Source organism: Felis catus, chromosome B2 (assembly GCF_018350175.1).
Source record: "Felis catus isolate Fca126 chromosome B2, F.catus_Fca126_mat1.0, whole genome shotgun sequence".
NCBI lineage: Eukaryota > Metazoa > Chordata > Mammalia > Carnivora > Felidae > Felis > Felis catus.
In genome coordinates, this window is record NC_058372.1 from 79,483,982 (window position 1) to 79,511,938 (window position 27,957).

Sequence of the window (27,957 nt, forward strand, 5' to 3'; positions counted from 1 at the left end):
AGAGGGAGGGGGAGAGAGGGGGAGGGGGAGAGGGGGAGAGGGGGAGAGAGGGAGAGAGGGAGAGAGGGAGAGAGGGAGAGAGGGAGAGAGGGAGAGAGAAAATCCTAAGCAGGTTCCACACTCAGTGCAGAGCCCCACGTGTGGCTCAATCCCGTGACCCTGGGATCATGACCTGAACCTAAATCAAGGGCCAAACATTCAACTGACTGAGCCACCCAGGCGCCCAAGAAGGTATTTTTATCAAACACACAACTCTAAAGGATGGGCGTGCACGCGCACGCGCGCGTGCACGCGCACGCGCGCGCGCACACACACGATACTTCACTGGATATAGAAAACATTTGACTAATGGATAGTAAGTATTATAAAAATAAAACTACTTTGAAGTTCTCTTAGAAACCAAATGATAGCATCTTTACATTACCTTACAAGATTTAAAATAAATTTTCAGAAAAACCTGAGAAAAAGGAATTTATTTTTCAGGATATTTTCAAGATTAGTGCGATCCTACCTCTACATTCCAAACAGCTGCAAATGAGTTTCATAAATTCCAAAAATGACTGCATTTTTTTTAAGTTTATCTATTTACTTTGAGAGAGACAGACACAGCACCAGTCGGGGAGCAGCAGAGAGAAAGGGAGGGAGGGAGGGGGAAGAGGAGAGGGGAAAGAGAAAGAGAGAGAAAGGGAGAGAGAGGGAGAGAGAATATCCCAAGCAGGCTCCACGCTGCCAGCACACAGCCGGATGCGGGACTTGAACCCATGAAGCCACAAGATTGTAAGCTGAAATCAAAAGTTGGACACTTAACCAACTTAGCCACCAAGGCGCCCCCTGACTTCATTTTTAAATTATTTTAACTATTTTGAAAAGGCAATTAAAACAGCTTGGTGGACACTACTAACATAACATTACTTCCAGATTAACTCACTTTTCTTGCAAACCTCAAAAATGAAGCCTGTCCTGTTATCTCTGTTTAATGGAAGGATATCCTGACATTTAAGACTATACCTTCTTAACAAACTACTCTTCTCTTTGTATATAAAGCATCCTGATAGAGGGTAACCAAAATCAAATACAGAAATAAACTAAAAGTTAGAATTACAAAACTTCTAGAAGAAAATATGAGAGAAAACCTTTGCAACTTTAATGTAAGAAAAGACTTCTTAGACAAAACATGAAATAAAAGGAAATACTGACAAATTGGACTACTTCATGATGGCAAATGTTTGCTCTTTGAAAGATGTCATTAAAAAAATAAAAACACCAGCCACAGAATATATTCAAGTTACATATATTTGATAAAGGACTTATATCCAAAATATGTGAAGAACTCTTACAATTCAATAAGACAAGTGCCCTAATGTTTTTTAAACTGGGCAAGAGATTTAAATAGATGTTTTACAAAATGATATGTGTAAATGGTCAAGAAGTACAAGAAATTAATTTTCATGAAAATGCAAACTAAAACCACAATGTAATTGAAAAGACTGACCATATCAAATGTAAGTGAGGATGTACAGTAACTAAAACCCTCATGCACTGCTGGTAGGAATGTAAAATGCTTTACATCCTTTAGAGATCACTTAATAGAACAGGTAATCACTTTAGGGAACAGTTTAGCAGTTTCTTAAAAAGTTAAACATACACCTAAATCAAATGACCAAAACATTCTATTCCTGGTTATTTACCAAAATAAAATAAAAATCTATGTGCAAAGACACATATAAAGATGAATGTCCACAGCAACTTTATTTATAATGGGCCAAACACTGTAAACATCCCAAATGTCAATTATCAGGTGAAAGGATAAACATGTAGTATGTCCATGCAATAACTACTACTCAGCCATAAAAATGAATTAGTAATAAATGCAATGAGGATGATTTCAAAACCTTTATGCTGTGTGAGAGCAGCAGAAAACAAAAAAGTATGTATACAAATTTCATTTACATAAAATTCTAAAATATGCAACAATTTGTATGGAATTATGAATACGGAATATTGTATGGAATAATTATGGCCAAAGCAACCCTGAAGAAAAATAACAAAACTGGAGGTATTGCACTTCCTGATTTCAAACTATACTACAAAACAGCAGTGATAAAAACAGTATGTACTGGCATAAAAAGAAACATATAAGCCAACAGAACATAACAGGTAACCTAGAATTCAACTTCGGCATATACGGTCAACTAATATTCGACAAGGGAAGCCAGAACACTCAATAGGGAAATGACAGTCTATTCAACAAATGGTGTTCATGCAGAAAATAAAACCAGACCCCTATCTTACACCAGTCACAAAAATTAACTCCAAATGGATCAAAGACTTAAACATCAGACCCAACGCCATAAAACTCATAGAAGAAAACGTAGGGAAGAAACTACTCAACATTGGTCTTGCCAATGATTTTTTGGATATGACACGAAAACCACAAATAACCAAAGCAAATGGAACTACATCAAACTTAAAAGTTTCTGCACAAAAGAAAGAAACAATAAAATGAAAAGGCAACCTACAGAATGGGAAAGAAATTTTGCAAACCATACATCAGATAACAGACTAATATCTAAAATATATAAAGAACTCATATAACTCATTAACAAAAAAACAAGCCAATTAAAAAATGGGCATAGGATCTGAACAGACATTTTTCTATAGACATTCAAACGGCCAAGAGGTATATGAAAAGATGCTTAACATCGATAATCATCAGGGAAATGCAAATCAAAACCACAATGATGTTATCACCTCACACCTTTTAAACGGCTATCAAGAAAACAAGAGTAAGTATTGGCAAGGGTGTGAGGAAAGGGGGAACCCTCACACACTGTTGGTGGGAATATACATTGGTTCAAACACTATGGAAAACATTATGGAGGTTCTCCAAGAAATTAAATATAGATCTACCATATGATCCAGCAATTCCACTTCTGGGCATATACCTAAAGAAAATGAAAATAGGATATTGAAGAGATATACGCACTTCCATGTTTATTGCATCATTATTCACAATAGCCAAGATATGGAACAATATAAGTGCCCATCAACAGATGAATGTATGAATAAAGAAGATGTGGGGTGTGTGGGTGGGTGTGAAATATTTCCATTTCCAACAATAGAGATGGACTTGAGTATATTGTGCTAACAAGTGAGGTAAGTCAGACAGTAAAAGACAAGTATCGTACAATATTACTTATATGTGAAATCTAAAAGAGCCAGACTTATAAAAATAGAGAGTAAAACGGTGGTTACCAGAAAATGGGGGGTGGGGGGGGGGGGTGATACAGGACAGGGTTATTTAAGGATGCAAACTTGCAATGAGTAGCAAATAAGACCTGGAGATCTAATGCACAGTATAGTGAATACAGACAATACCATATTATGACCATCAAACTTGCAAAGAAACTACAATTTAAATTATTCCAACCACTAAAAAGAAAAAATAATTACATAATGTGATAGAGGTGTTATTGTTACAATGGCACTCACATTACAATGTATAAATACATCAAATTAACACATTACAAACCTTAAATTTACACAATGTCATATGTCAAATATACTTCAATTAAAACAAATTCTAAAAAATACAACCTATAATTATAGAAAATAGAAAGAGATTGTCTAATCTACAACTAAGAGTTGTAGAGAGGACGGACACAAATGTGCTGAACCTTGACTGTAGGTTCATGGGTATCTACACCACTAAATTGTACATGCAGTTTATTAAAAACCTCAATAATGTTGATTGTTTTTAAAACTAGATGCTGAAGTGAGATGCTGATATAAGTCTGCAATTGGCATTAATTACATATTCTAAATATTAATGTTCATCAGTGTGGCCTTGTTTTCAGCAATTGACTCTATCAAAAATGTTGTAATTTTAATACGTTTCTAAAGGTATACCAATAAAGTATCATTTTCATGTCATTTCTGTAACAGGATAAGAGTTCTTTCCAAAAGAAGGTTTTTGCTACTTAAAAAAAAAATTAAAAACCCGTATCTTAGAGTTACCACCAACTAAACCAAATCACCTATTTCTATATTCATAGTAAATAATCATTAAAATTTAAAATAAAAACTTTAGCCAATGAACAACACTCAACTAACAAGGATACAAAGGAACTGCAGACAGGAGCAATCCGTGCAAATAAAAATATATATGAATCAAAACACTACATATGGCTAACTATAAATGAATCAGAATGGCTAAAACATGGAAAATAAGAAAGTAATACCAAATGCAGTTGGAGACAATGAAAGGGTTAACATTCTGAAGAAACTTGTGTACCATACTAGAGATTATAAGGGCAATGGAGAGATGGAGAGATACTAAAATTTTTTAAGCATGGCAATAAAATTATCATGTTTTAGAAAACACTCTCCAATGGCAGCTCAACAGAAGGGCAACAATGAAAGCAAGAACAAAACTAAAGAAGCCATCTCAGTAATTTATGTGAGAGATAAGGGTCTAAACAACAAGGGTCATGGTGATGGGGATAATGAGAGAAGGTAGACTGAAGAGACATTTAAAGCAGAACCTCCAGGGGCACCTGGATGGCTCAGTCAGTTAAGTGTCTGACTTCAGCTCAGGTCATGAGTTCAAGCCCCGCACTGGGCTCTGTGCTGACAGCTCAGAGAGAGCCTGGAGCCTGCTTTGGATTCTGTGACTCCCTCTCTCTACCATTTCCCCGCTCATGCTCTGTCTCTCTCTCTGTCTCTCAAAGATGAATAAACATTAAAAAAAATTTTAATAAAAAATAAAAGCTTTAAAAAAAAATGGCAGAACCTCCAATCTGAGGGGTGAATGACAATCAACACAGAGAAAAGATGTAAAAGGAGTCTCTGGTTTGTGACGTGGGTGACTAATTGGGCAGTGGTACCAGTGACTAGGTTAGAACAAGGCAATGAGTACAGCTGGTGGTGAGGAGTTTAAGGTCCTTTTGGGACCTACAAGTATTTGGAAATGATGGCAAAGAGCTTCGCAGAGAGGTGTGGCTAGAATTACAGATTAAAGAATAACCAATAAACCAATAATCGATAATCAATAGTCAACTATGGAAGGGGTCTATGGTATAGATAAGATCACTAAGAATGGGTATGTAAAATAAGAGAAGAAAACTAATGAGATCTGAGAAGAACTAATAATCACTATTTGACTAAGAGTGCATTGGGGGGACTCCACATTGCAATGGCATGAATGGGAAAATATGGATTCAAATCAATCTTTCAAAAAATCAGGTGGAAAGTGGAAGGAGAAGGGTTTTCTTGAGGGGATGAGGTATCATTTAACATTAGAGACTTAGATATGTTTACAGGCTAAGAAGGACCTGCTTAAATCACAGAGGTTGACAATAATAGCTAACAAAGATACAACTGAAATGAAGTTTCTGAAGAAAAGGGATTAAAAACAGAGATCAACCTTGAACAGAAAAAGACAGCCCTTAGAAATAAATGACTGTAATCATGAAACTCTACAAAGTCCATCATCTCCATTGCTTTTTAAGAAAAGGGATTTCAATGGGGCGCCTGGGTGGCTCAGTCGGTTAAGCGTCCAACTTCAACTCAGGTCACGATCTCGCAGTCTGTGAGTTCGAGCCCCACGTCGGGCTCTGGGCTGATGGCTCAGAGCCTGGAGCCTGCTTCCGATTCTTTGTCTCCCTCTCTCTCTGTCCCTCCCCCGTTCATGCTCTGTCTCTCTCTGTCTCAAAAATAAATAAACGTTAAAAAAAAAAAAAAAGGGGGGCGCCTGGGTGGCGCAGTCGGTTAAGCGTCCGACTTTGGCCAGGTCACGATCTCACGGTCCGTGAGTTCGAGCCCCGCGTCAGGCTCTGGGCTGATGGCTCAGAGCCTGGAGCCTGTTTCCGATTCTGTGTCTCCCTCTCTCTCTGCCCCTCGCACGTTCATGCTGTCTCTCTCTGTCCCAAAAATAAATAAACGTTGAAAAAATAATAATAATAATAAAAAAAAAGGGGTTTCAAAAGTTACACAAAGTTAGCTGTACAGACTTTTCTGCCCAACATGAACCTAACCTAACATGTACATTTTCTTTCTACTTCGTATTTTAGACCAAAGTAAGCAAAAAATATTCTAACTTTAAATCTGTTTCTCACCTAAACCACTGTTTTTGCATCTAATTTTTACTCTAGCAACATAAAATATTTTTATGAATAGAAAATGAAAGGAAAATTGGCAATGACATGATTAAGTCATGAAATATAATTTTAAAAAGTACCATGGCTTTTAATATTCAAGATTCTTTGTTATGCAAACACATAAAGTTTTAGTCTTATTATACTTCAAAACATTAATAAATGACTTGAGTTTTTATTTTTTTTTAAGTTTGACAACTTCTTTTTTTTCATGTTTATTCATTTTTGAAGACAGAGAGAGACAGAGTACAAGTGGGGAGGGGCAAAGAAAGAGAGAGAGACAGAATCCGAAGCCAGCTCCAGGCTCTGAGCTGTCAGCACAGAGCCTGATGTGGGGCTCAAACTCAAGAACTGAGAGATCATGACCCAAGCCAAAGTCAGATGCTTAACCAACTGAGCCACCCAAATGACTTGCCCCAAAATGACTTGAGTTTTAAAGTAAGATAATATTATAAAAACCTTCACCAAAGCAAATCTCTACAGAAAAATTTGGAAGATTATATATTTGATATAAAAAAATTCCATTAATTAAGTAGTATACTACAAGTTTAGAATGATAGATCTTCAGTGTTAAAAAAAAATTTTTTTTTTTTCAGTTTTCCTCAGTTCATTATGAGAATGGGTCCACCTAGTGGCAAGTAAAGCAGAGTTCATATCTTAAGATTGGTTCACTATTAACGATTTCAAGTCAACTTATTCAAATTTGTTTTCATTTTCTAGGTAAGCTAATACAATGAAATAAATTTATATGACATGTCAAAAAATATTAACACTAACGTATGTATTACGGGAAAACCACAGTTCTTTAAAAATCAAATCAAGAAACAATCTCCCCAGCAAGAGGAGAGAAAGATGAGCTGTAACAATAGAAACATACATCCTGGATAAATAAATACAAATTAGGAAAAAAGGGGTGACTTATAAAGGGCAAGTGGCAACCTACCTTTTTAAATAAAGCCTGATTTCAATATACACAATTTCCTTTCTATCTCACTAGTCAGATAAATTAATTTTTAAGATCGAAAAATTTATCTGATCAATCTAAATTAGTGCTTCTTCCCAGAGGACATCTGGCAATGTCAGGAGACATTTTAATGGTCACAACTGGTAGGGTGCCACTAGCATCCAGTGGGTAGAGGCCAGGGATGCTGTTAAACCTACTACAAAGCACAAGAGAGCCTCCCAAAATAAAGAATCATCCACTCCAAAATGCCAGTAGCACTGAGGTTGAAACACCCTGATCTAAGTGAGCAACAAAGAGGAAAAAGAAACAAACAGTTATTAAGAACTTACTATGTACCATCTTAAATATCTTTTTTTTTTTTAACGTTTTATTTTTGAGACAGAGAGAGACAGAGCATGAACGGGGGAGGGTCAGAGAGAGGGAGACACAGAATCTGAAACAGGCTCCAGGCTCAGAGCTGTCAGCACAGAGCACGACGCGGGGCTTGAACTCACGGACCGCAAGATCATGACCTGAGCCGAAGTTGGCCGCTTAACCGACTGAGCCACCCAGACACCCCTTAAATATCTTTATTAAACCAAAAGTTTTTGGCCAAAATAAATGTATTCTACTCATGAAAATACACATTCACAAATCTGTTACAATATTTATAACTGGAAATACCTAATTACAGGCATTAATTATGTATCTATTATATATAATCAACCATTTAAGAAATCAACTGTTTCCCTTTTAACACAAAACAGATTTTTTAGATTTCTCCAGTCCACAAAATTCTTACTGTCAGAATTATTTCTGTACATGCAAACAAATATGTACATGCAAACAAATGCATTATAGTTCCATAATCCCTTATTTGTAACTTTAATTTCATTAAAAAGCTCTAAAAAAAAATTAAGGTTTTTGGTAAATCATTTTGGAGACAAAACCTGACCTGAACTGATGTGACATTACTTATAGTCTATTTTTCCCACTTAGCATCAATAGAATATTCATACATTTAACTCCAGAAATGTTAATGTGTTTAATTATGGAATGGTCTCTAACACCAAGAATATCTCTAAATACTATGTTCTAAATAGGAACCACTAAAAGAAACCAATCTCCTTAGAGAAATAACTGATTCCAGGTCTGGAAAACATCACATGCCAGAAAACAAGGAAACTATCAAAGACTAATGGATGATAACAAAAGAATACAGAAACCAACTTGAAAGGGCTCCCATTGCCCTAGGATGGAGCAATGCAGACATTAAGAATAATGTAGTTCAGTTGGCTAAGCATCTGACTTCAGCTCAGATCACCATCTTCCAGTTCGTTAATTTGAGCCTCACATCGGGCTCTCTGCTGTCAGAGTACAGCCCACTTCAGATCCTCGGTCTCCCTCCCTCCCTCCCTCCCTCCTTTCCTCCTTCCCTCCCTCTTTCTCTCTCTGCCCCTCCCCTCTCATGCTCACTCTCGCTCTCTAAAATAAAACATTAAACAAAAAAGAATATTGACTGCAACTGATTTAAATATATCAACTATATAAAAATTATCTCAACAATACAAATGGATAATTTATTACAAGGTTCAACTTGTTTTCCTAAACTTGAGAGAGTTAATCTTGCTGGACCTATGACATCTGTTTCCAGATGTTAACACATTGCCCTCCTTTGAATTCTTTAAGTACAGTTAGCATTTACCCCTATGATAGCTTCTCTCAAATGCAGAAACAGTTGTCACTCAGATAAAAGCCTCAATACTCTTTTAGGCTATATCTTCTGGTTGTGCACCTAAATATAGGTGTATATATGTGTACTCATTACATATATTTTTGTCAATGTGTAAATATATACACACATATCACAGTACTGTATGTCATATATTTCCATGTTATTGTTCTCCTGTTAAATAACAGTTCCATAGTGTATGACATAAATGCCTGCTTTTATCAGATATGTAAGCTGTTCTCAGTTTTTATTACAAATGAAACTGTGATGGAGGAACCTGTGGCTCAGTCAGTTGGGCATTCAACTTCAGCTCAGGTCACGATCTCACAGTTCAGGAGCTCAAACCCCACATCAGGCTCGCTGCTGTCAGCGCAGAGCCTGCTTCAGATTCTCTGTCCCCCCTCTCTCTGCCCCTCCCCTGTTTACGCTCTCTCAAAAATAAATAAAACATTTTTTAAAAATTAAAGGGGCACCTGGGTGGTTCAGTGAGGAGCCCTGCATGGGACTCTGGGCTGACAGTCCAGAGCCTGGAGCCTGCTTCGGTTTTTGTGTCTGTCTCTCTGCTTCACCCCAACTCATGCTGTCCCTCTATCTCTCAAAAACAAACAAACATTAATAAAAAAAATTTTTTAGTTAAGAAAAAAAACAAAGCTGTGATTAAATTCCTTTCACATAAATTTTTATGTCCATCTCTACTTCCTTAAAATGAATTCTTAGATGTAGTCTTGATGAGTCAAAAGTATCTAAACGCTTTTAAAGATCTTGAGAAATCCCACCAAATTGTCTCTACAGGGAAGCAGTATCAATAAACACTCTAATTAACCATGTATAAGTGCATCCAATGTATCCAATCCTTGACATTAAAATTTTTTAAATCTTTGCCAATGTAACAGCAGACGGTAACAACGTATATTTTGTTTTGTAGCTTTTGTTAACAAATAAAAATTTTTTTTCATGTTTCTTGGCTATTTATATTTCATTTTTTGTAAGTTGCATTTCAATTGTTTTCCATATTTTTCCATTGAAGAATGACTCTTTTGCCCATTGGATTATAAAATCTCTTTGTACATATTTTTTATCTGTCATATGCTTGAAATATTTTTTCAAACTTATCAAATAATCTTTTTGCTCTGTTTCCGTTCCGTTTGGTAGTACAGGAATTCTTTTTCATTTTCATGGGTTAATCTAGAAAACAGGGTAGCAACTAACTAGAGATTTGAACTTTGAAGTCAAAAACTGGATTAAAAACCTGGCTTAAATATTTACTAGATGTGTGACCATGGGCAAGCTAATTAATTTCGCTGAGACTTATTAGTTTCCTTATCTGTAAAATGGGGATACCACCACATACTACACAGTTGTTATAACGATTACATTCATTCACTTCATTCATTCATTTAAAGTTTCCCATCATGTCTGCCAGGCAAAGAATAAACATTCATTTATAGCAGCAGTTACTATTATTACTAATAAATGACACACTTTAATTCTTGACAGCAGCTCTCAAATTTAAGTGTGCATTAAAAAAATCACCTAGGGGGCACCTGGATGGCTCAGTCGGTTGAGTGTCCAACTTTGGCTCAGGTCATGATCTCATGGCTTGTAGGTTTGAGTCAGGCTGTACTGACAGCTTAGAGCCTGGAGCCTGCTTCAGATTCTGTGTCCCTCTCTCGCTCTGCCCCTCCCTCGCTCATTCTCTCTCTCTCTCTCTCTCTCTCTCTCTCTCTCTCTCAAGAATTAAAAAAAAAAAAAAAAAGAACAACTGGATTCCTAGGCTTCAGCCCCAGAGTTTTTGATTATGTAGGTCCAGGATGAGGCCCTAAAACTATTTTTTAAACAAACATTTCTAATAAACATCCTCAGGTAATTCTGATGCAAACAGTCCACGCACACTCCTAAAAAAATATTTATGGATTCTCCCTTTGATGATATACTTGGAATATCCTACCTTACTCTGGAAATAAATAAATGCTGACCTGTATTTTCTCCTATCTTCTTACAAGTCCTTTTAAAAGTATTTAATTCCTAAAATATATGTTATTATATACTGGGCTAATTTTCTCAACACCATTTGTTGAATAATCACACCTTCCCCCTATGATTTAAAAAACATCTCCTCGGGGCGCCTGGGTGGCTCAGTCGGTTAGGCGGCCAACTTTGGCCCAGGTCATGATCTCGCAGTCCGTGAGTTTGAGCCCCGCGTCGGGTGCTGACAGCTCAGAGCCTGGAGCCTGTTTCAGATTCTGTGTCTCCCTCTCTCTGACCCTCCCCCGTTCATGCCTTGTCTCTGTCTCAAAAATACATAAACGCTAAAAAAAAAAAAAAAAAAATCTCCTCTACCACCAGGGAACTTCTGTAGTTACACTGCTTTACCCTATGCTTTAATAACTGGTAAGGACAATCCCCTCATTACTTTTGTTTCTCAAAATTTTCTTGCTCATAATATTGCCTGTTTGATTTGCCAAACAAGTTTTCTCCATGCTCAATGTATGTTGTCTTCCATGGCAACAGTAAATTTTACAAACAGAAAAAATTCATAGTAATTCTTCCAAAGTCTCTCTGGGATTAGAATTACATTAAAAATTGGAATTAGCGGAGACAAATGTCTATTTCTTCAGGTCTTTTAATATCCAGGTATATTTCCTTCATAAAGACCTCCTACACTTCTTAATAACTTTATTCTTTGGTATCTCATACTTCCATTACAGAAAAGAGAAGTGGTTTAGAGTGTGAACTTACAACTCAGATTGCTTAGGAGATGATCTAAGCTGTAACCATTACTAGCTGTGTGAATGACCTTGAGCAAGTCACGTAATCTTTCCAAGCCTGTTTCTCATCATAAAATGGAGGTGACAATAATGTCTACTCAACAGGATTACTGTGAAAAGGAGATAATGTATGTAAAATGGTTTACAGGGTGACCAGCAGAAAATAAATGTTCAATAAATGTTAACCACTATTGCTAATAAGACCATTCTCTAATTTTATTTTTAAAAATGTTTATTTCTGAGAGAGAAAGAGAACACACAAGCGAGGGAGGGGCAGGGAGAGAGACGGAGACAGAGGAGCGAAGCAGGCTCCACGCTGAGAGGACAGAGCCCAATGCAGGGCTTGAATTCATGAGCCATGAGATCATGACCTGAGCCAACGTCAGATCCTTCACCAACTGAGCCACCTGGATGCCCCTCTAATTTTACTTCCTATTTGCTGTTTATTTGCAAGAAAGTTGATGCTTTCTTATTTATCTGCGTCCAAATATACCCCCTGAACTTTCTTACCAGTCCTAATAGTTTTTCAGTTAATACCCTGAATAGAGAAACTACTAGCTGCTTACGACTTCAAAAAGGAGAAATCGCAAAAGAAAATATATTAACAACAAAAAAGTTTTAAAATATTACTTGAAAATTAAAAGGCAAATGAATTGGAAAAATTTTCCAATAGAACATATACAAAGTTAATTTATGGCATTTAGATATCAGGAGATAAAATTATTCAATAAGCTGTGCTAAAACAAAGAATTGGTTATACAGAAAATATTTAAATTAGATCAATTCAGACCATATGACAATATAAATACCAGAAAGAACAAAGATTCAAAGCTAAAAATCAAAGCTTAAAAATTCTAGAAGCCATTCCTAGTAGTACTGTTTAAAACAGGGGGGGAGAAAAACTGAAATAAACCAAATGTCATTTTAAGTAACTGTCTTTTTTTTTCTTACTTAATACATTTGTTTATTGCCTGCCTTCCACCTCTCCTCCCCTTTTCCACCCCCCCACACTAAAATATAAGCTCCAGAAGAGTAGAGACTTCCTTTTCTTCACTAATATGTTCCAAGAGCCTACATCTTGCAAAGAGTAGCAAACAATAAATATCTGCTGAAATGACTGTCCATCAACAGAATGGATAAATGGTAGTGTATTCATGATGGCATGTTATACGGCAGCAAAAATGAACCGCAATTACATACATCATCATGGATTAGTCTCAGAAATACAATACTGAATGGGAAAAGAAAGTTTCACAATACACAGTATAAAATGCAATCTTATAAAAAGCAACTATGTAGTGTTTAAGGGAAACTTTCCCAATAGTATACCCGAAGAGGGGCACTTAGGGTTTTATCTTGAAAAATATAAAAATTACAAAAATGTATTTCATAGTTTACAAAAGTTAGTCTATTACTTTAATAAATACTTCCTTGCGATTACTTAAAAAAGAAAACAAAAAAACTTCCAAATCACCTCACCTGCAAAAAAGAAAATGGAAACTCAATCACAAAATAAAATATTCAAACAGTGGTAAAGCCAAACATACCTATAAGTTCAGGTGGGTTTCTTTCATTAAACCGCTCACACAGACGAATAAATGTCTCGGTATTCTCAGTTGTAGGGCACTCACCATGTCTAGTAATATGGAAACATTTTTTTTTTTTTGAAAAAGAAGAAATTGAAATTTCAGCAAAAGGTTTCAATATTATACAAATTTAATACATGACTTACCCTTTACACTGAAGTTTTATATATTTGATTCCTTCTTTTTCTATGTCATTTCTGTCATAGAACCTTGAAGTGTTTGTCAGGTCCACTAACAAGCCCATTTTAACCTTAAAAAAAAAGAAAAGAAAAGAAAAAGGGCAGATTTACTAGTAACTGAATTTGTTCCAAAACAAACTGACTATATGGCAATACTCCAGTTTCATCCATCTATATTGAGGGAGATTTTAGTTCTGCCAACGAACTACTGACAACAAAAGCATCACTCACTTAAGTCTTATTCAAGGCACTAGAACTTAGTAGGCACTAAATGAAATAAATTAACCCCCAAACTAACGATGGAACAAGAACATAAACAAAACCTACTCCATTTCAACATCATAAAAGTCTACCTAAAAAAAAAAAAAAAACTAACGTGGATATCATTTTCTGCATCTCCCACTCCACCTATGATTTATTAGACAAGATGATAAAACAGGAAAGGCCTCCATCTAAAAGGTACCCCACTCAAGCTGCAGGCACACATCAACCCAGCATTCCAAGCAGCTATCACAATGTCACATGCTAGGTAGTTAAATGCTAAAGTGAGTACTAGATAAGGCAAAAAGTGTGTACAGTCAAAATTCTCTTGTAAATCCCTTAAATAATCAATGAAGAACAGGGTTCATGGCCATAATTGTGCAATTCACTGAAGACTTAATCCCATCTCTCAGCAGTTTTTCTTCCTGCATTGGAACAAAAATCATTATTTCTTCTGTTCAGCACTAAGTTGGCTTATGATCAGGGGCCAACTGGTTTAAAAAATAATTAACAACTAGAATCACATTCAGACTAGTAAAATAGTCTCACTAAGAAATGCACACCTGAGGAGCGCCTAGGTGGCTTCAGCTCAGGTCATGATCTTGAGATCCGTGGGTCTGAGCCCTGCGTCGGGCTCTGTGCTAACAGCTCAGAGCCTGGAGCCTGCTTCTAATCCTGTGTCTCCCTCTCTCTCTGCCCATCCCCTGCTCATGCTCTGTCTCTCTCACTCTCAAAAATGAATAAATGTTAAAAAAAATTTTTTTTGAAAAGAAATGCACACCTGAACTGAGCCAAGTAAAAGAAGAGTTCATTCATACATCTTCCACCTCATTCTGAAGTATATACTCTCTGGGAAGAATGGCAAGAGAAATAATCCATACTTCTTAAACCGTGATTTTTCTCACTTTCATTGCTATTGCTTTTATTGAGTACCTATTATTGGATGTGCCTAAAGGACACAGGAATACATAATTTGACTCCATTATTAGAGAGCAAAAAAATGGCAAAAACGTTTATATTTCATCTACAACAAAACTGACAAAACTGTGTTTCTAAAATATTAGCTACTATAATGTACTCCACTGATGTCTCCAGATTCCTTAGTTCAAATGCAGATGAGAGATAGGTCTACCCATCAGATGAGCTCTTACTTATAGAAGTGTATTTTTGATGGCAATTTCTACAATCTGCCCCACCTGGGCCTACTACTCTTCCCACATACCTTCTGCAGTGATCTTAATTCCTTCAGAGAACATGTATTGTCAAACACAAACATTTAGAGCTTATTAATACAGCTGCTCAGTGAGTGAGAATTAGAACCCGTGTTGTGTGTCTACAGGTCCAAAATAACAAATGGATGAAAAGTGGTGATAAGCAAGAAAATATGAGTTTTCTAAATACACAGGAATAGTTTAGCCAGGGAAACTGAGAAACTGTACTATAGGACTTAATTGCCCAGAACCCCATATATATGTACATGTGTGTATGTGATATGTCTGTGTGGATAACATATTTGTGTGTGAATCTGTTTGCATACAGATACATACATACATATATTACATATACATATTTATTTTTCATAATAATCCCAATCCATGAAGTAAGCATATTAACAGTATCTATCTCATAGAATTCTTGTGAGATTTAAATGAAGTCCTTCCTCCGTGCCAAACACTATTCTACATGCTTTCTATGCACGAATTTTATTACTTTATTTACAGATGAGGAAACTGAAAACAGGAAGAGATACATAACGTGCCCACAAAGTTGTAAGGGGCAAACTGGAAATCAAAGCCAGGCTATGTGGCTTCTAAACTCAAACTATAATTTTCAATATGATTACTGATAATGAAAATAAAAATTAAAAGTTTACAAGCTAAAATAAAAAAAACATTAACATATAAAGACTCAAGAAAACTACACCAAGAAAAGGGATAAGAGGTTTTCAAATCTAAATGGCAATTTTTCTAACTCATGATAGAAGCCTTGCACATAATGCAGGGCACCTGGGTAGCTCAGTCGGTTAACCATCTTCAGTTCAGTTCATGATCTCAGTTTCTTGAGTTTGAGCCCCACATCAGGCTCTCTGCTGTCAGCACAGCACCTGCTTTGAATCCTCTCTCTCTTTCTCAAATAAACATACAAAAAAAAAAAAAAAGACTTGCACATAATGGGTACTAATATTTGCTGAATGTACTAGAATGGAAGAGTACAAAGATTAGTATTAAAGGCTGAATTATGTCCCCTGAAAAGATATGTCCAAGTCCTAACTCCTAGAACCTGTGAAGGTGACCTTATTTGGAAACAGGGCTATAGGATCATTACAAATACACTCAAGTTAAGATGTGGTCATACTGGATTAGGGTGTCTTTAAAAGACAGAAATTTGGACAGACACACACAGGAAGAATGGTAACAAGAGAGACAACCCACAGAGCTCACGCTAAGGAATGCCAAGGATCACAGGCAATCACGAGAAGCTAGGAGAAAAGGACGGAAAAGATTCTCCCTCCAAGCCTCCAGAAGGAGCAAAACTTTGCAACACCTTGATTTAGAATTTCTGGTGTCCAGAACTGTGAGAGAATAAATGTTTTAAACCACCCAGTTTGTGGTAATTTGTTACAGAAGTCCTAGGAAACTAATCAGCATTATGTCCGAATAATGTAAAAATTATAATGTTTCATTTAGAAAAATAGTTTGGCACTTATTGTAAAACTAGCCATGCACTCAGCAATCATACTCTTGAGTATTCCAGGAAAACAAAAACTACTGTTCACACAAACACCTGTGCATGAATGTTCACAAGAGCTTTATGTGCAATACCCCACACCTGGAAATAATTCAAATTGGTTAAATGGTTATTTAACCACTCAATGTGAGAGGAGTTAAATAAACCTGATGATACATCCATACAACTGACTACTACTCAACAATAAAAAGGAACAAACTTTTTTTATATATAATTTATTGTCAAGTTAACTAACATACAGTGTATACAGTGCAAATTCCCATGATTCATCACTTACATACAACAGACAGTGCTCATCCCAACAAATGCCCTCCTTAATGCCCATCACCCACTTACCTCCCCCTACCCCCACCTACCTCCCCCTTCAGCAACCCTCAGTTTGTTCTCTGTATTTAAGAGTCTCTTATGGTTTGCCTCCCTCTCAGTTTGAAACTATTTTTTCCCCTTCCCTTCCCCCATGGTCCTCTGTTAAGCTTCTCAAATTCCACATATGAATGATAACATATCTTATCTTTCTCTGACTGACTTATTTCACTTAGCATAATACCCTCCAGTTCCATCCATGCTATTGCAAATGGCAAGATTTCATTCTTTCTCATTGCCAGGTAGTATTCCATCGTATATATAAAACCACATCTTCTTTACCCATTCATCAGTTGATGGATATTTGTGCTCTTTCCATAATTTGGCTATTGTTGATAGCGCCGCTGTAAACATTGGGGTACATGTGCACCCCTATGAATCAGCACTCCTGTATATTTTGGATAAATTCCTAGCAGTGCTATTGCTAGGTCACAGGGTAATTCTATTTTTAATTTTTTTGAGGAACCTCCACACTGTTTTCCAGAGCAGCTACATCAGTTTGCATTCTCACCAACAGTGCAAGAAGGTTCCCGTTTCTCCACATCCGTGCCAACATCTGTTGTTTCCTGAGTTGTTAATTTTAGCCACTTTGACCAGTGTGAGGTGGTATCTCAACGTAGTTTTTTTGTTGTTGTTTTCTCTAAATGTTTATTCATTCGGAGGCAGAGAGACAGGAAGACAGAATCTGAAGCAGGCTCCAGGCTCCCAGCTGTGAGCACAGAGTCTGACTTAGGGCTTGAACTCATGAACCGTGAGATCATGACCTGAGCGAAAGTCGGACACTTAACCAACTGAACCACCCAGGAGCCCCTCAATGTGGTTTTGATTTGTATTTCCATGATAATGAGTGATGTTAAGCATCTTTTCATGTGTCTGTTTGCCATCTGAATGTCTTCTATGGAAAAGTGTCTATTCATGTCTTCTGCCCATTTCTTCAATGGATTGTTTTTCGGGTGTTGAGTTTGTTAAGTACTTTATAGATTTTGAATACTATCCCTTTATCCAATAGGTCATCTGCAAATATCTTCTCCCCTTCCGTCAGTTGCCTTTTAGTTTTGTTGACTGTTTCCTTTGCAGTGCAGAAGGTTTTTACCTTGAGGAGGTCCCAATAGTTCATTTTTGCTTTTATTTCCCCCGCCTTCAGAAACGTCAAATAAGAAGTTGCTGCGGTTGAGGTCAAAGAGGTTGTTCCTGGTTTCTACTCCAGGATTTTGATGGCTTCCCATCACATTTAGGTCTTTCATCCATTTTGAGTTTATTTTTGTGCATGGTGTAAGAAAGTGGTCCAGTTTCATTATTCTGCATGTTGCTGTCCAGTTCTCCCAGCACCATTTGCTAAAGAGACTGTCTTTTTTCTATTGGATACTCTTTCCTGCTTTGTCAAAGATTAGTTGGCCATACATTTGTGGGTCCAATTCTGGGTTCTCTATTCTATTCCACTGGCCTAGGTGTCTGTTTTTGTGCAAATACAACACTGTCTTGATGATTACAGATTTGTAGCAGAGGCTAAAGTCTGGGATTGTGATGCCTCTCGCTTTGGTTTTCTTTTTCAATATTACTTTGGCTATTTGGGGTCTTTTGTGGTTCCATACAAATTTTAGGGTTGTTCGTTCCAGCTCTGAGAAGAATGCTGGTATAATTTTGATTGGGATTGCACTGAATGTGTAGACTGCTTTGGGTAGTATCAACATTTTTACAATATTTCTTCTTCCAATCCATGAGCATGGAATGTTTTTAAAAGGAACAAACTTTTTGTTGAAACTTGGATGGACTTCCAGGGCATTACACTTAGTGAAAAAAGCAAATCCCAGAAGGCCATATACTGTTTTATTCCATTTATACAACATTCTCAAAATGACAAAACTACAGAGATGGAAAACAGATTAGCAGTTTTCAGTGTACAGGGATGGGAGGGGAGGAGTCTGACTATAACGGGGTGGCAGAGGGAGTTCCTTCGTGGAGATGAAACCACAGAGAACTATACACACATACACACAAATGAATGCACGTAAAAACTGGTAAAAACTAAATAAGATCTGTAATCTATTCAAAAATACTGTAATGTACAAAGGTCAATTTCCTGCTTTTAATATTGTACTACAATAATATAAGAGGTCACCATTGGGAAAAGCTGGGAGGAGGATTGACAGAACTCTATGTACAAGTTTTGCAACTTCCTTTTAGTCAATGAATTATTTCAAAATAAAAAGGTCTTTTTAAAGCCACTGAAGAACAAGAAAGGAATAAAGTATACTAAATCAATATCAAAAATGTTTTGTTTCTTACCTTCAGACTCTTTAGATAATTTGAGAGCATACTGGGATGGAACCGATTTTCTTCAGCAACTTGACTATCATATCTTGGTCCTAACATTGTCTTCAGAGGTAAGAATCTTCCTAAACAACATTAAGATGGGTAACAATTTTCATTAAAGAAAATGTTTCAAGTTGAAACTATAATTAGCAATTCTCAAATCACTTTCTTAATATGTTTTAAATAGAACTGTTCATGAAGTATTCTCAATCTAAACTACACCTTTTAAAAGTACCACCTTAGAATTTTTACATAAATTCCAGAAATTGACAATCAAATATAATAGCAAAAGAATAATTACCAGTGAATGGAACTTCCAAAAAGACTCTTAAGTTTGGGGAACAGGGTGGGGTGCAGGGAGTATGGACAAAATAGGTGAAGGGGCTTAAGGAGTACAAACTTTCACTAATAAAATAAGTCACAGGGATGAAATGAACAGCATAGGAAATAGAGTCAATAATATCGTTACAACACTGTATGGTGACAGAAGGTAACGACACATCATGGTAAGCACTGGATAATGTACAGAATTGTCCAATTACTGTCGTACACCTGAAACTAATATAACATTCTATGTCAACTATAGCTGATTAATAAAATTTTTTAAAGTAAAAATAATAAAAAATTAAAAAGCATTGGGTAATAGTTTTTTTAAAAAAGACTAAGGTTTTAAACTACTACATTAAAAAGTTACTGCCTTAAAGTTCTTAAAGATAATACAGAAAAATTGATAATGGAGTGAATTAAATCAGTTCTTTAAAATTCTTAATTTTACTTTTTTACTATGAACCTTCTCCATCTTATGCACTTTATCCTGCATTCCAGCATAGGGATCATGCTGACAAGCATATCAACCAAAATCACCTTTCAAACAACTATTATCAGTGATCATAATTTCAGCAAGACTAACTGACCTCTTTGACCTTTTTTTTCCTGAATCATAGTATAAGCATAAAAGTAGCCACCTCATAATCAATTTTAAAATCAATTATTTTAACTGATTTATATCTTAAAACACAATATCCATAAGAATAAATATCTACCTAAAATAACCTCAATAAAATCTTAACATCTGTTCAGAGGTTTTAACCTAAATCTCATAAAAACATAATTTTTAAAATTTTTATTTTCTACAAAACTACTCAAGATCACCAATAACTTCTACACTGCAAAATCCAATTGTCAATTCTCAGTTCTCAAAGAACTGGTCACTGTTCAATTCAAGACCACTTTTTAAATTCAATTTAATTTTTAATTCTTGAATCACGTTTTCACTTGGCTTTCAGGATACTACATATTTCTGGTTTTCCTCCTATATCTCTGGCCTCTACTTCTCAACCTCCTTTACTAGCTCCCCCTAACTCCCTGACCCCTCAATGTTTTGTCCCAGAGCTCTGTCCTCATACCTTTCTATCGACATTCACTCACCTGGTGTCTCATCTGGTCTCACAGCTTTAAAAGCCATCAACGTGCTGCTGACTTAACAATGTGTATCTCCAGTCCAAACCTCTCCCTGAACTCTAGGCTCAGATATCAAACTGCCTACCTGACTTAATCTCCACTTGATGTCAAAATATGTCTCAGACCTCATTTCCAAACCTGAGTTCTCAATATTCCAACTCCAAAAGCTGCTCCTCTCATGGTCTTCCCCATCTCAGCAAATGGTTAACATTATTTTTTTAGTAGCTCAGGCCAAACCGTTTAGAGTTATCCTTGACCCTTCTCTTTTTCTCATACCCCATGTCCAATCCATCAGCAAATCCTCTCGGATCTATCTTCAAAATATATCCAGAATCTGATCACTTTTCACTTCTCACCACCTCTACCATCATCTCATCTAAATTCTTATACTTTATTTAGCTTATTTAACAAATAGTTAATAAGTACTTATTATGTACCAGGCATTGTTCTAGGTACATGCAATACATTAGTGAAAAGAAAAAAAAAAAAAAAAACAGATAGAAATCCCTGCCCTCACAGAGCTTGTATTCTATTGGGGAAAAAAATGAACTATAAACAAGAAACATAACAAATAAGGAAATAATATGATATGTTAGAAGATTCATCCCATTAGACCCTCTCTCCTCCTCACTGCTGTCTCAGAAGTCTGATCCTGTTTCCATCAGCTCCTCCAGGCTTCACTTCTTATCAACGTCAGAGTCCACAGCTGATCATCATAATCAGTCCCTTCTAAACACCCTTAACCTCCTTCCTCCTCCCGCATCACTCGACCACACTCACCTGAGAAAAACCCAGACCTCAACAAACTCAACCACCTGACTTCTTTGGCCCTACACCTGTGCAGCTCAGGGCTCCCAGAGAAAATCTCACAGCACAGCAGATAGCTGACACCATCAACCATAATCACCAATCTCAAAGGCGATCCTACCACACGCCACCACCTTCCGTGACAAATATTTCACATATTCCTCATTCATAAAATATAGCAAGCTTCCCCATCCCCTTTTCAACTGACAGCTTTATGCTACACCTCCGTGAAAAGGTAAAAAGAAACAGAAATAATAATATAAGCTAACTTTGCGTGCTCACCACATATCAAGCACCATTTAAAACATTTTACACAAATTCATTTACTCCTAACAAAAAAGTAAGTGCTGTTATGATCCCCATTTTACAAGTGAGAAAATCAAAGCAAGAGAGATTAACTTGCCCAAATGTCACACTTTATTCTAATAAATGGGGAAAAAGAGGGATTCAAACTCAGGTGATACAGATGTTAACTATTCAACAATGCCTCTCCACCATCAGACAAAAACTTGTCTCACCTTTGCGGTTAATCTACAAACCTTTCTGTATCTCAGTTCATCTTCTCTTTCATCTCCCATCCTTCCCCCATTAAAGGCAATCCCCTCCCCTCTGCTCTGGATTCCCTTCTGTGTTCCCTCCCCAAGGACCATGAATCAACTCTTCCTCCCCTCCATGTTGTTACCAACTTTTCCAGTATCTTAGCATCTCAGCAGCATCTCATATATTTGACAACTCCTTCCTTCTCAAAAAATTCTCTTGGCTTCCATGGCAATCCATGGTTGGATTACACCATCCCCAATTTCTGGCTACTCCTTCTCAATTCCTACATTCTCTCTTTTTTCCTCTACCAGACTTCAAAATTCTGGATTTCTGTGGATTCTGTCCTAGACCTTCTCCATTTTCTCTATTCTCTCTAGAAGGTCTTATCCACTGCCATGGCAGAAACAATGCTATCTGTTGACCAAATTTTTTATTTTCCTCTTCCAGGGCACATGGAAAGACTACATTTCTCAGCTTCTCTTGTCGTTAGGTTAGGTCCACATGACTGGATTCTAGCCAGTGGGACATCAGCAGGGATTAAACATACTACCAAGGCTGGCCACAAAACCCCCCGAGAGATCACTCATTCCTGCTCTTCCCCTTCTATGACAACCTTAGAGGTTGCACATTTAAAAGGATGGCAGCACAAGATGTAAAGAGCCCAGAGGTTCACCACATGGAGAATTACCTACAAAAGCTAAGCTGACAGACAATGCATTGAGATATGAATGAGAAATAAACATGTTTTGATTGAAACCTCTGAATTTGGGAAGTTGTCTGCTAAAGAAACTAGCATTACTTATTCTGATTAATCAACTACCATGTCTTTAAATATTGTCTTTATTTGATGATTGTTAAATGTGTATCTCCAACTCAAACTTGTTTGAATTCCAAACTATATATCCAACTGTATACTCAACATCTCTTCCTGAGTAATCAGCACCTTAAGAATACCTCTTCCAGGGGCACCTGGGTGGCTCAGTCGGTTGACCGTCTGACTTCAGCTCAGGTCATGATCTCACAGCTCGTGAGTTCGAGCCCCACGTCGGTCTCTGTGCTGACAGCTCAGTGCCTGGAGTCTGCTTCTGCTTCTGTGTCTCCATCTCTTTCTGCCCCTAACCCACTCGCATTCTGTCTCTGTCTCTCTCAAAAATAAATAAACATTTAAAAAAAATTTTTTTTCTAAAAAGAATACCTCTTCCAACCCACTTCTCCCCAATAAGCCCCAATGATACCAATCATCCTACTGCATAAGCCAGGAACTTAGGACTCATTTTTAACTCTTTCCCTCATTCTATATCCAAGTTCTGTCCATTTTCCCTCTTTAACATCTCTCAAATCAGCCTACCACTCTTCAACTCTACTTTTAAACCATCACCATTGTCTTTCACCTGGACTATCACAACAAATTCCTAACTAGTCTCCCTACTTCCATTTTTATCTCTTTCACTTCATTAAGCATAGAGCAATCAAAGTAAATTTTTTTTTTCCAAGTAAACTCTACACCCAATGTGGGGCTCAAACTCACGACCTGGAGATCAAGAGTCACATGTTCTACGGACTGAGCCACCAAGGTATCCCTATTCAAAGCAAGCTTTTTTTTTTTTTTTAGCTTTGACAAGTTTTTTTTTTTTAATTTATTAGTTTATTAGTTTATTTATTTATTTTGACAGAAAAAGAGAGTGTGATTGGGGGAGAGACAGAGAGAGAGAGAGAGACAGAGAGAGACAGAGAAAGAGAGAGAATCCCAAGCAGGCTCTATGCTGACAGCGGCACTCAAACCCACAAACCATGAGATCATAACCTGAGCCGAAATCAAGAGTCAGACACTTAACCAACTGAGCCACCCAGGCACCCCCAAAGCAAGCTTTTTAGGGCGCCTGCCTGGCTCAGTCCACAGAGCACGTGACTCCTGATCTTGGGGTTATGAGTTCAAGGCTCACATTGGCATGGAGCTTACTTTAAAAAAAAAAAAAACAGTAAGCTTCTTAAAATTGATGTCAAATCACCTCATTCCAGTGCTTTAAAAACTGCAATAGTTTGCCAGTGCAATTTAAAAGCATATAAATATTAAAATTCCTTATCACACCCTATTAGCATCTGGCTCATACTCTCCAACCTCATATCTTCACTTTCAGTCTGAGATCTCTCCTATCATCATCCTATCCTAAAGCCTTTCCAAAAAAAAAAAAAAATACCCCCCAATTATCCATCTAGCAAACTTCTATTTATCCAAGATAATTCATGAATCACCTCCTCCAGGAAGCCTTCCATAATCCCCTTCTTCTTCCTCATCACCTCTTCCCCAACCTCGAATAAAGAATTAGGCTTATCACCTCTGATATTCCATTATATTCTATAAGTTGTGATCGTACTTGTTACAACATAACTATCTTAAAATGATTTTCTATTCCCATGAGATTATGTACTCTTTAAGGTAAGGAACTATGTCTAAATCATCTCCCTAGCCCCAAGGACAAGCAGAAAGTAGACTCTCAAATATTTGCTAAGTAATATGACTCCAAAGCCACCATCCCTATCACTAGACTGTTTCATATTACATTCCTACAGTTAGTTCCTGGTGGGTTCTTCACATAGGAAGTACAAGTAAGTACCAAGTAATTTTTTTAAGTTTTACTTATTTTAAGTAATCTCTATACCCAACATGAGGCTCGAACTCACAACCCCAAGATCAAGAGTCATGTGCTCTTCCAACTGAGACAGCCAGGCGCCCCAAGTACAAGGTTATTTTATGTTGAATGATCTACCTATAAGAAATGAGAATTTTGCATTCTTCAAAGTGTTCACCTGAAATCTATCACTAACCAGGTGAAAAAAAGGATTCTTCAGAAATAAAACTTGGCCCTATCTTCTGGAGCTCTCTCTCATTGGAAGTCTAGTTTAATTAAAGAAGGTGACTTCATAGTGAAACAGATTATATATTATTAGTACCATCTTCTAATTCAGGAAAATCGTTAACATCTAACACCAATGAGATGCATCTAATGTCTACAGTGAGAAAATTTAAGCAGCCATAACACATCTTCCTAATATGCCAAAAACCAAAGAATTATCCAATAAGCATGGATTATTTTTATAATCAGAAAAAAAATAAGAGGAAGAAAATATGAGGCAGAAAATGGAATGTGAATTATTCCTTATTTTTCACTGAAGACTACAAGAATATAGCTAGTATTTCTCGCTCTACCTGTTATAAAATATTGCTAACCTTGCATTTCCAAAATAAACACTTCTAGGATATACAGACAGAACTTTGAGGGAACTTTGGAGAAACTTACCAAGAATTGTACATTGTATTCACTTTACTTTCTAATAAACATCACAAACCAAAGCAGCATTGATTACTATTAGTAAAGATCCAATTTGATTGTCCAGAGGCCTGGGGTTCTGTCCAAGGACAATTAATCAGATAGGTGAGCTTAGTATCTCACCAAGCCACAATAATTAAGAATCTAATTTTTGGAAGCCAAGATATTCCAATACAATAATAAAGAAAAGCTTTATTCCTGGCCCTTCGTTCCCAGTAGAGGGAGAAATAAAGGCACACAACTCTATTTCTCAGAGAGGCATAAAGCTGCCTGAGTTAGCGCCTTGCCTGCTGCTACTACCTCCAGTCAGTGTCACATTCCTTCCATTAATCTAACAGTAAGTCAGTATTCTGATCTCTGTCACTGCCAGCCTCCAGATTACACTAAAATTCTGGTATTAAACCGTTTTTCTAATTCCAAATTTTAAAAATCACTTTGGCAAGGACTTCTTTATGATTTTGTTTTTCTCACAAATCAGTGCAGGAGATAACTCTAATAAAAGAATCCAGGAAACATGCTCCAAACTAGAAAAGAAGCCAGGCATCTAAGTTTAGAGGTTTCTTCATAGCTCCACAGAGAAAACCACATGTAAAACAGAAAAGAATTCACTACTAAGTTAGAGATGGTAATGGGAAAAAAGTCAAAACGACTGAATATTTAAGACCTACGAAGAAAAATATAAAGAATTGTGATCAATTCATTTGAATAAGTACAATGATTATAAAATACAAACTGTTTTCATTTCAAGTGCAAATACACGTAAAAATGGTTAGAGCATAAAGAAAAAGGGGCACCTGGGTGGCTCAGTCAGTTAAGCGTCCGACTTCGGCTCAGGTCATGATCTCGTGGTTCTAAGTTCGAGCCCCACCTTGGGCTCTGTGCTGACAGCTGAGAGCGAGAGCCTGCTTGGGATTCTGTGTCTCCCTCTCTGTCTGCCTCTCCCCTGCTCATGCTCTGTCTCTCTGAATCTCAATAAATAAACACTAAAAAATTTTTTTAAAGAAAAACATTTCCTCATTCTAAGACTTGCTTAGGTTATCTTTCAATATCACTTGTCCACAGTGGATATGGCTTTACTGACAAGATTTTACATAAAATGTGAAGAAACGCTGACAAATTCAGGAGAACCTGAATAAAAAGTGACAAGAGAATCTCTTCCAACAATGTTAAATAACTAGTCAGATATACTATACATATGTACATAATAAGCAATCATGGGGGCGCCTGGGTGGCTCAGTCGGTTAAACGTCCGACTTTGGTTCAGGTCATGATCTCACAGTTCATGGGTTCAAGCCCCACATCGGGCTCTGTGCTGACAGCTCAGAGCCTGGAGCCTGTTTCAGATTCTGTGTCTCCCTCTCTGCCCCTCCCCTGTTCATGCTCTGTCTCTCTCTGTCTCAAAAATAAATAAACGTTAAAAAAAAAAAAAAGCAATCATGGTTTACTACAAAACCTTTTAATTTTTGTTGCAAAATACCTTCTAGAATAAGCAGTAATAGTTAAAATTTAAATATCTCACTCTTGCAAAAAAAATGATAAAATAAATTAAAAAAATAAAATAAATCTTTCACCCTTCAAAAGACATTGTTAAGAAAATGAAAAGGCAAGCCACAGATGGGAGGGGAAAAAATTTAAGCATATATCCAACAAAGGCCTTGTATTTACAGCTCAACAATAAGATAAAAACCCAATTAAAAAATCAGTACAAGACTTGGACATTTCACAAAAGATATGTGAATTGCCAAGAAACTCAACATCAAACCACAATATTACTAAATACCTACAGTCGGTAAAATTAAAAAGACTGGTCATACCAAGTGTTGGAGAGGATGTGGAGCAGAGAACTCTCATACATGGATGGTGAGAATGTATAATGTTATGACTTTGGCATGTTAAGACTTTGGCATCTTTTTAAAAGGTTAAACATACACCTGCCATATGATCCATTCCTGTCCCAGAGATTTACACAGAGAAATGAAAGCCTATGTCCAGACAAATAACCATACAAGTTAATTTGTAATAGCCAAAAACTGGAAACAACCCAAATGACGGATCAGCAAGTGAATGGATAAACAAATGTGATATATCCATAACAATGGATACTCAGCAATAAGGGATGAACACATATACATACAAAAACACGGATAAATCTCAAAATAATGCTGAAAGAACCCAGAGACCTCCCCCTCAAAAAAGTGTACATATTATACGTTTCCATTTCTTTTTAAAAATTATAGAAAATACAAACTAATCTATAGTGACAGAAAGTATATAGGAAGTTGCCTGAGGAGGAAGGGATCACCAAGGGAAAGGGGGAAACTTTCAGAAGTGATGGTTATCTTCACTATCTCCATTGTGGTGATGGTTTCATGAGTGTTTCAGTGCAGTGTGTGCACGTGTGTGGTCAATATTTACCAAACTGCACTTTAAATTTAAGGCTTACTGTGCGTCAAACTCAATAAAGAGGCAAAATTTCACATTAAAAAAAAACAAACTCTAGTCTCACGGTCGATCCATTTCACCACTGGGAAACTTCCCCTCCTCTTCGGCCCTCCACCTCAAGACTGACACTTGTCCTTTCTCCTCCCGAGAACACTGGACAGTTCACAAACTTCTGACTAAGCTTCAAAGTAAGGCTCACTGTGTTCTTGGGTCCTCTGCTCCTGCCACACAAACCTCCGGTCTACCTTCCCGTTCGCAATAAAATAGTTAGCCTTACTGGTGAGTGACACTTGCCCCCACCCACCGACCCACCCCCCTCCAATCCATTTT

General features: G+C 36.9%; 1 protein-coding gene across 2 annotated transcripts in view; it reads right to left on the bottom strand.

The window, feature by feature from the left end:
* The window catches only part of RNGTT (RNA guanylyltransferase and 5'-phosphatase), a 312,630-nt gene that overhangs the window by 284,218 nt on the left and 455 nt on the right, over window positions 1-27,957 (bottom strand). Inside the window, exons 1-4 of one of the 2 annotated variants that reach the window (XM_045057829.1) lie at window positions 20,477-20,925; window positions 19,022-19,131; window positions 13,331-13,434; window positions 13,146-13,234 (exon numbers count right to left, since the gene is read on the bottom strand). In XM_045057829.1, the coding sequence (XP_044913764.1) occupies window positions 13,146-13,234; window positions 13,331-13,434; window positions 19,022-19,131; window positions 20,477-20,513 (340 nt within the window). In that variant the 5' untranslated portion in view covers window positions 20,514-20,925. Of the gene's footprint in view, window positions 1-13,145; window positions 13,235-13,330; window positions 13,435-19,021; window positions 19,132-20,476; window positions 20,926-27,957 lie in introns of those variants that run through there. The other variant, XM_011282466.4, reaches the window with a different exon arrangement.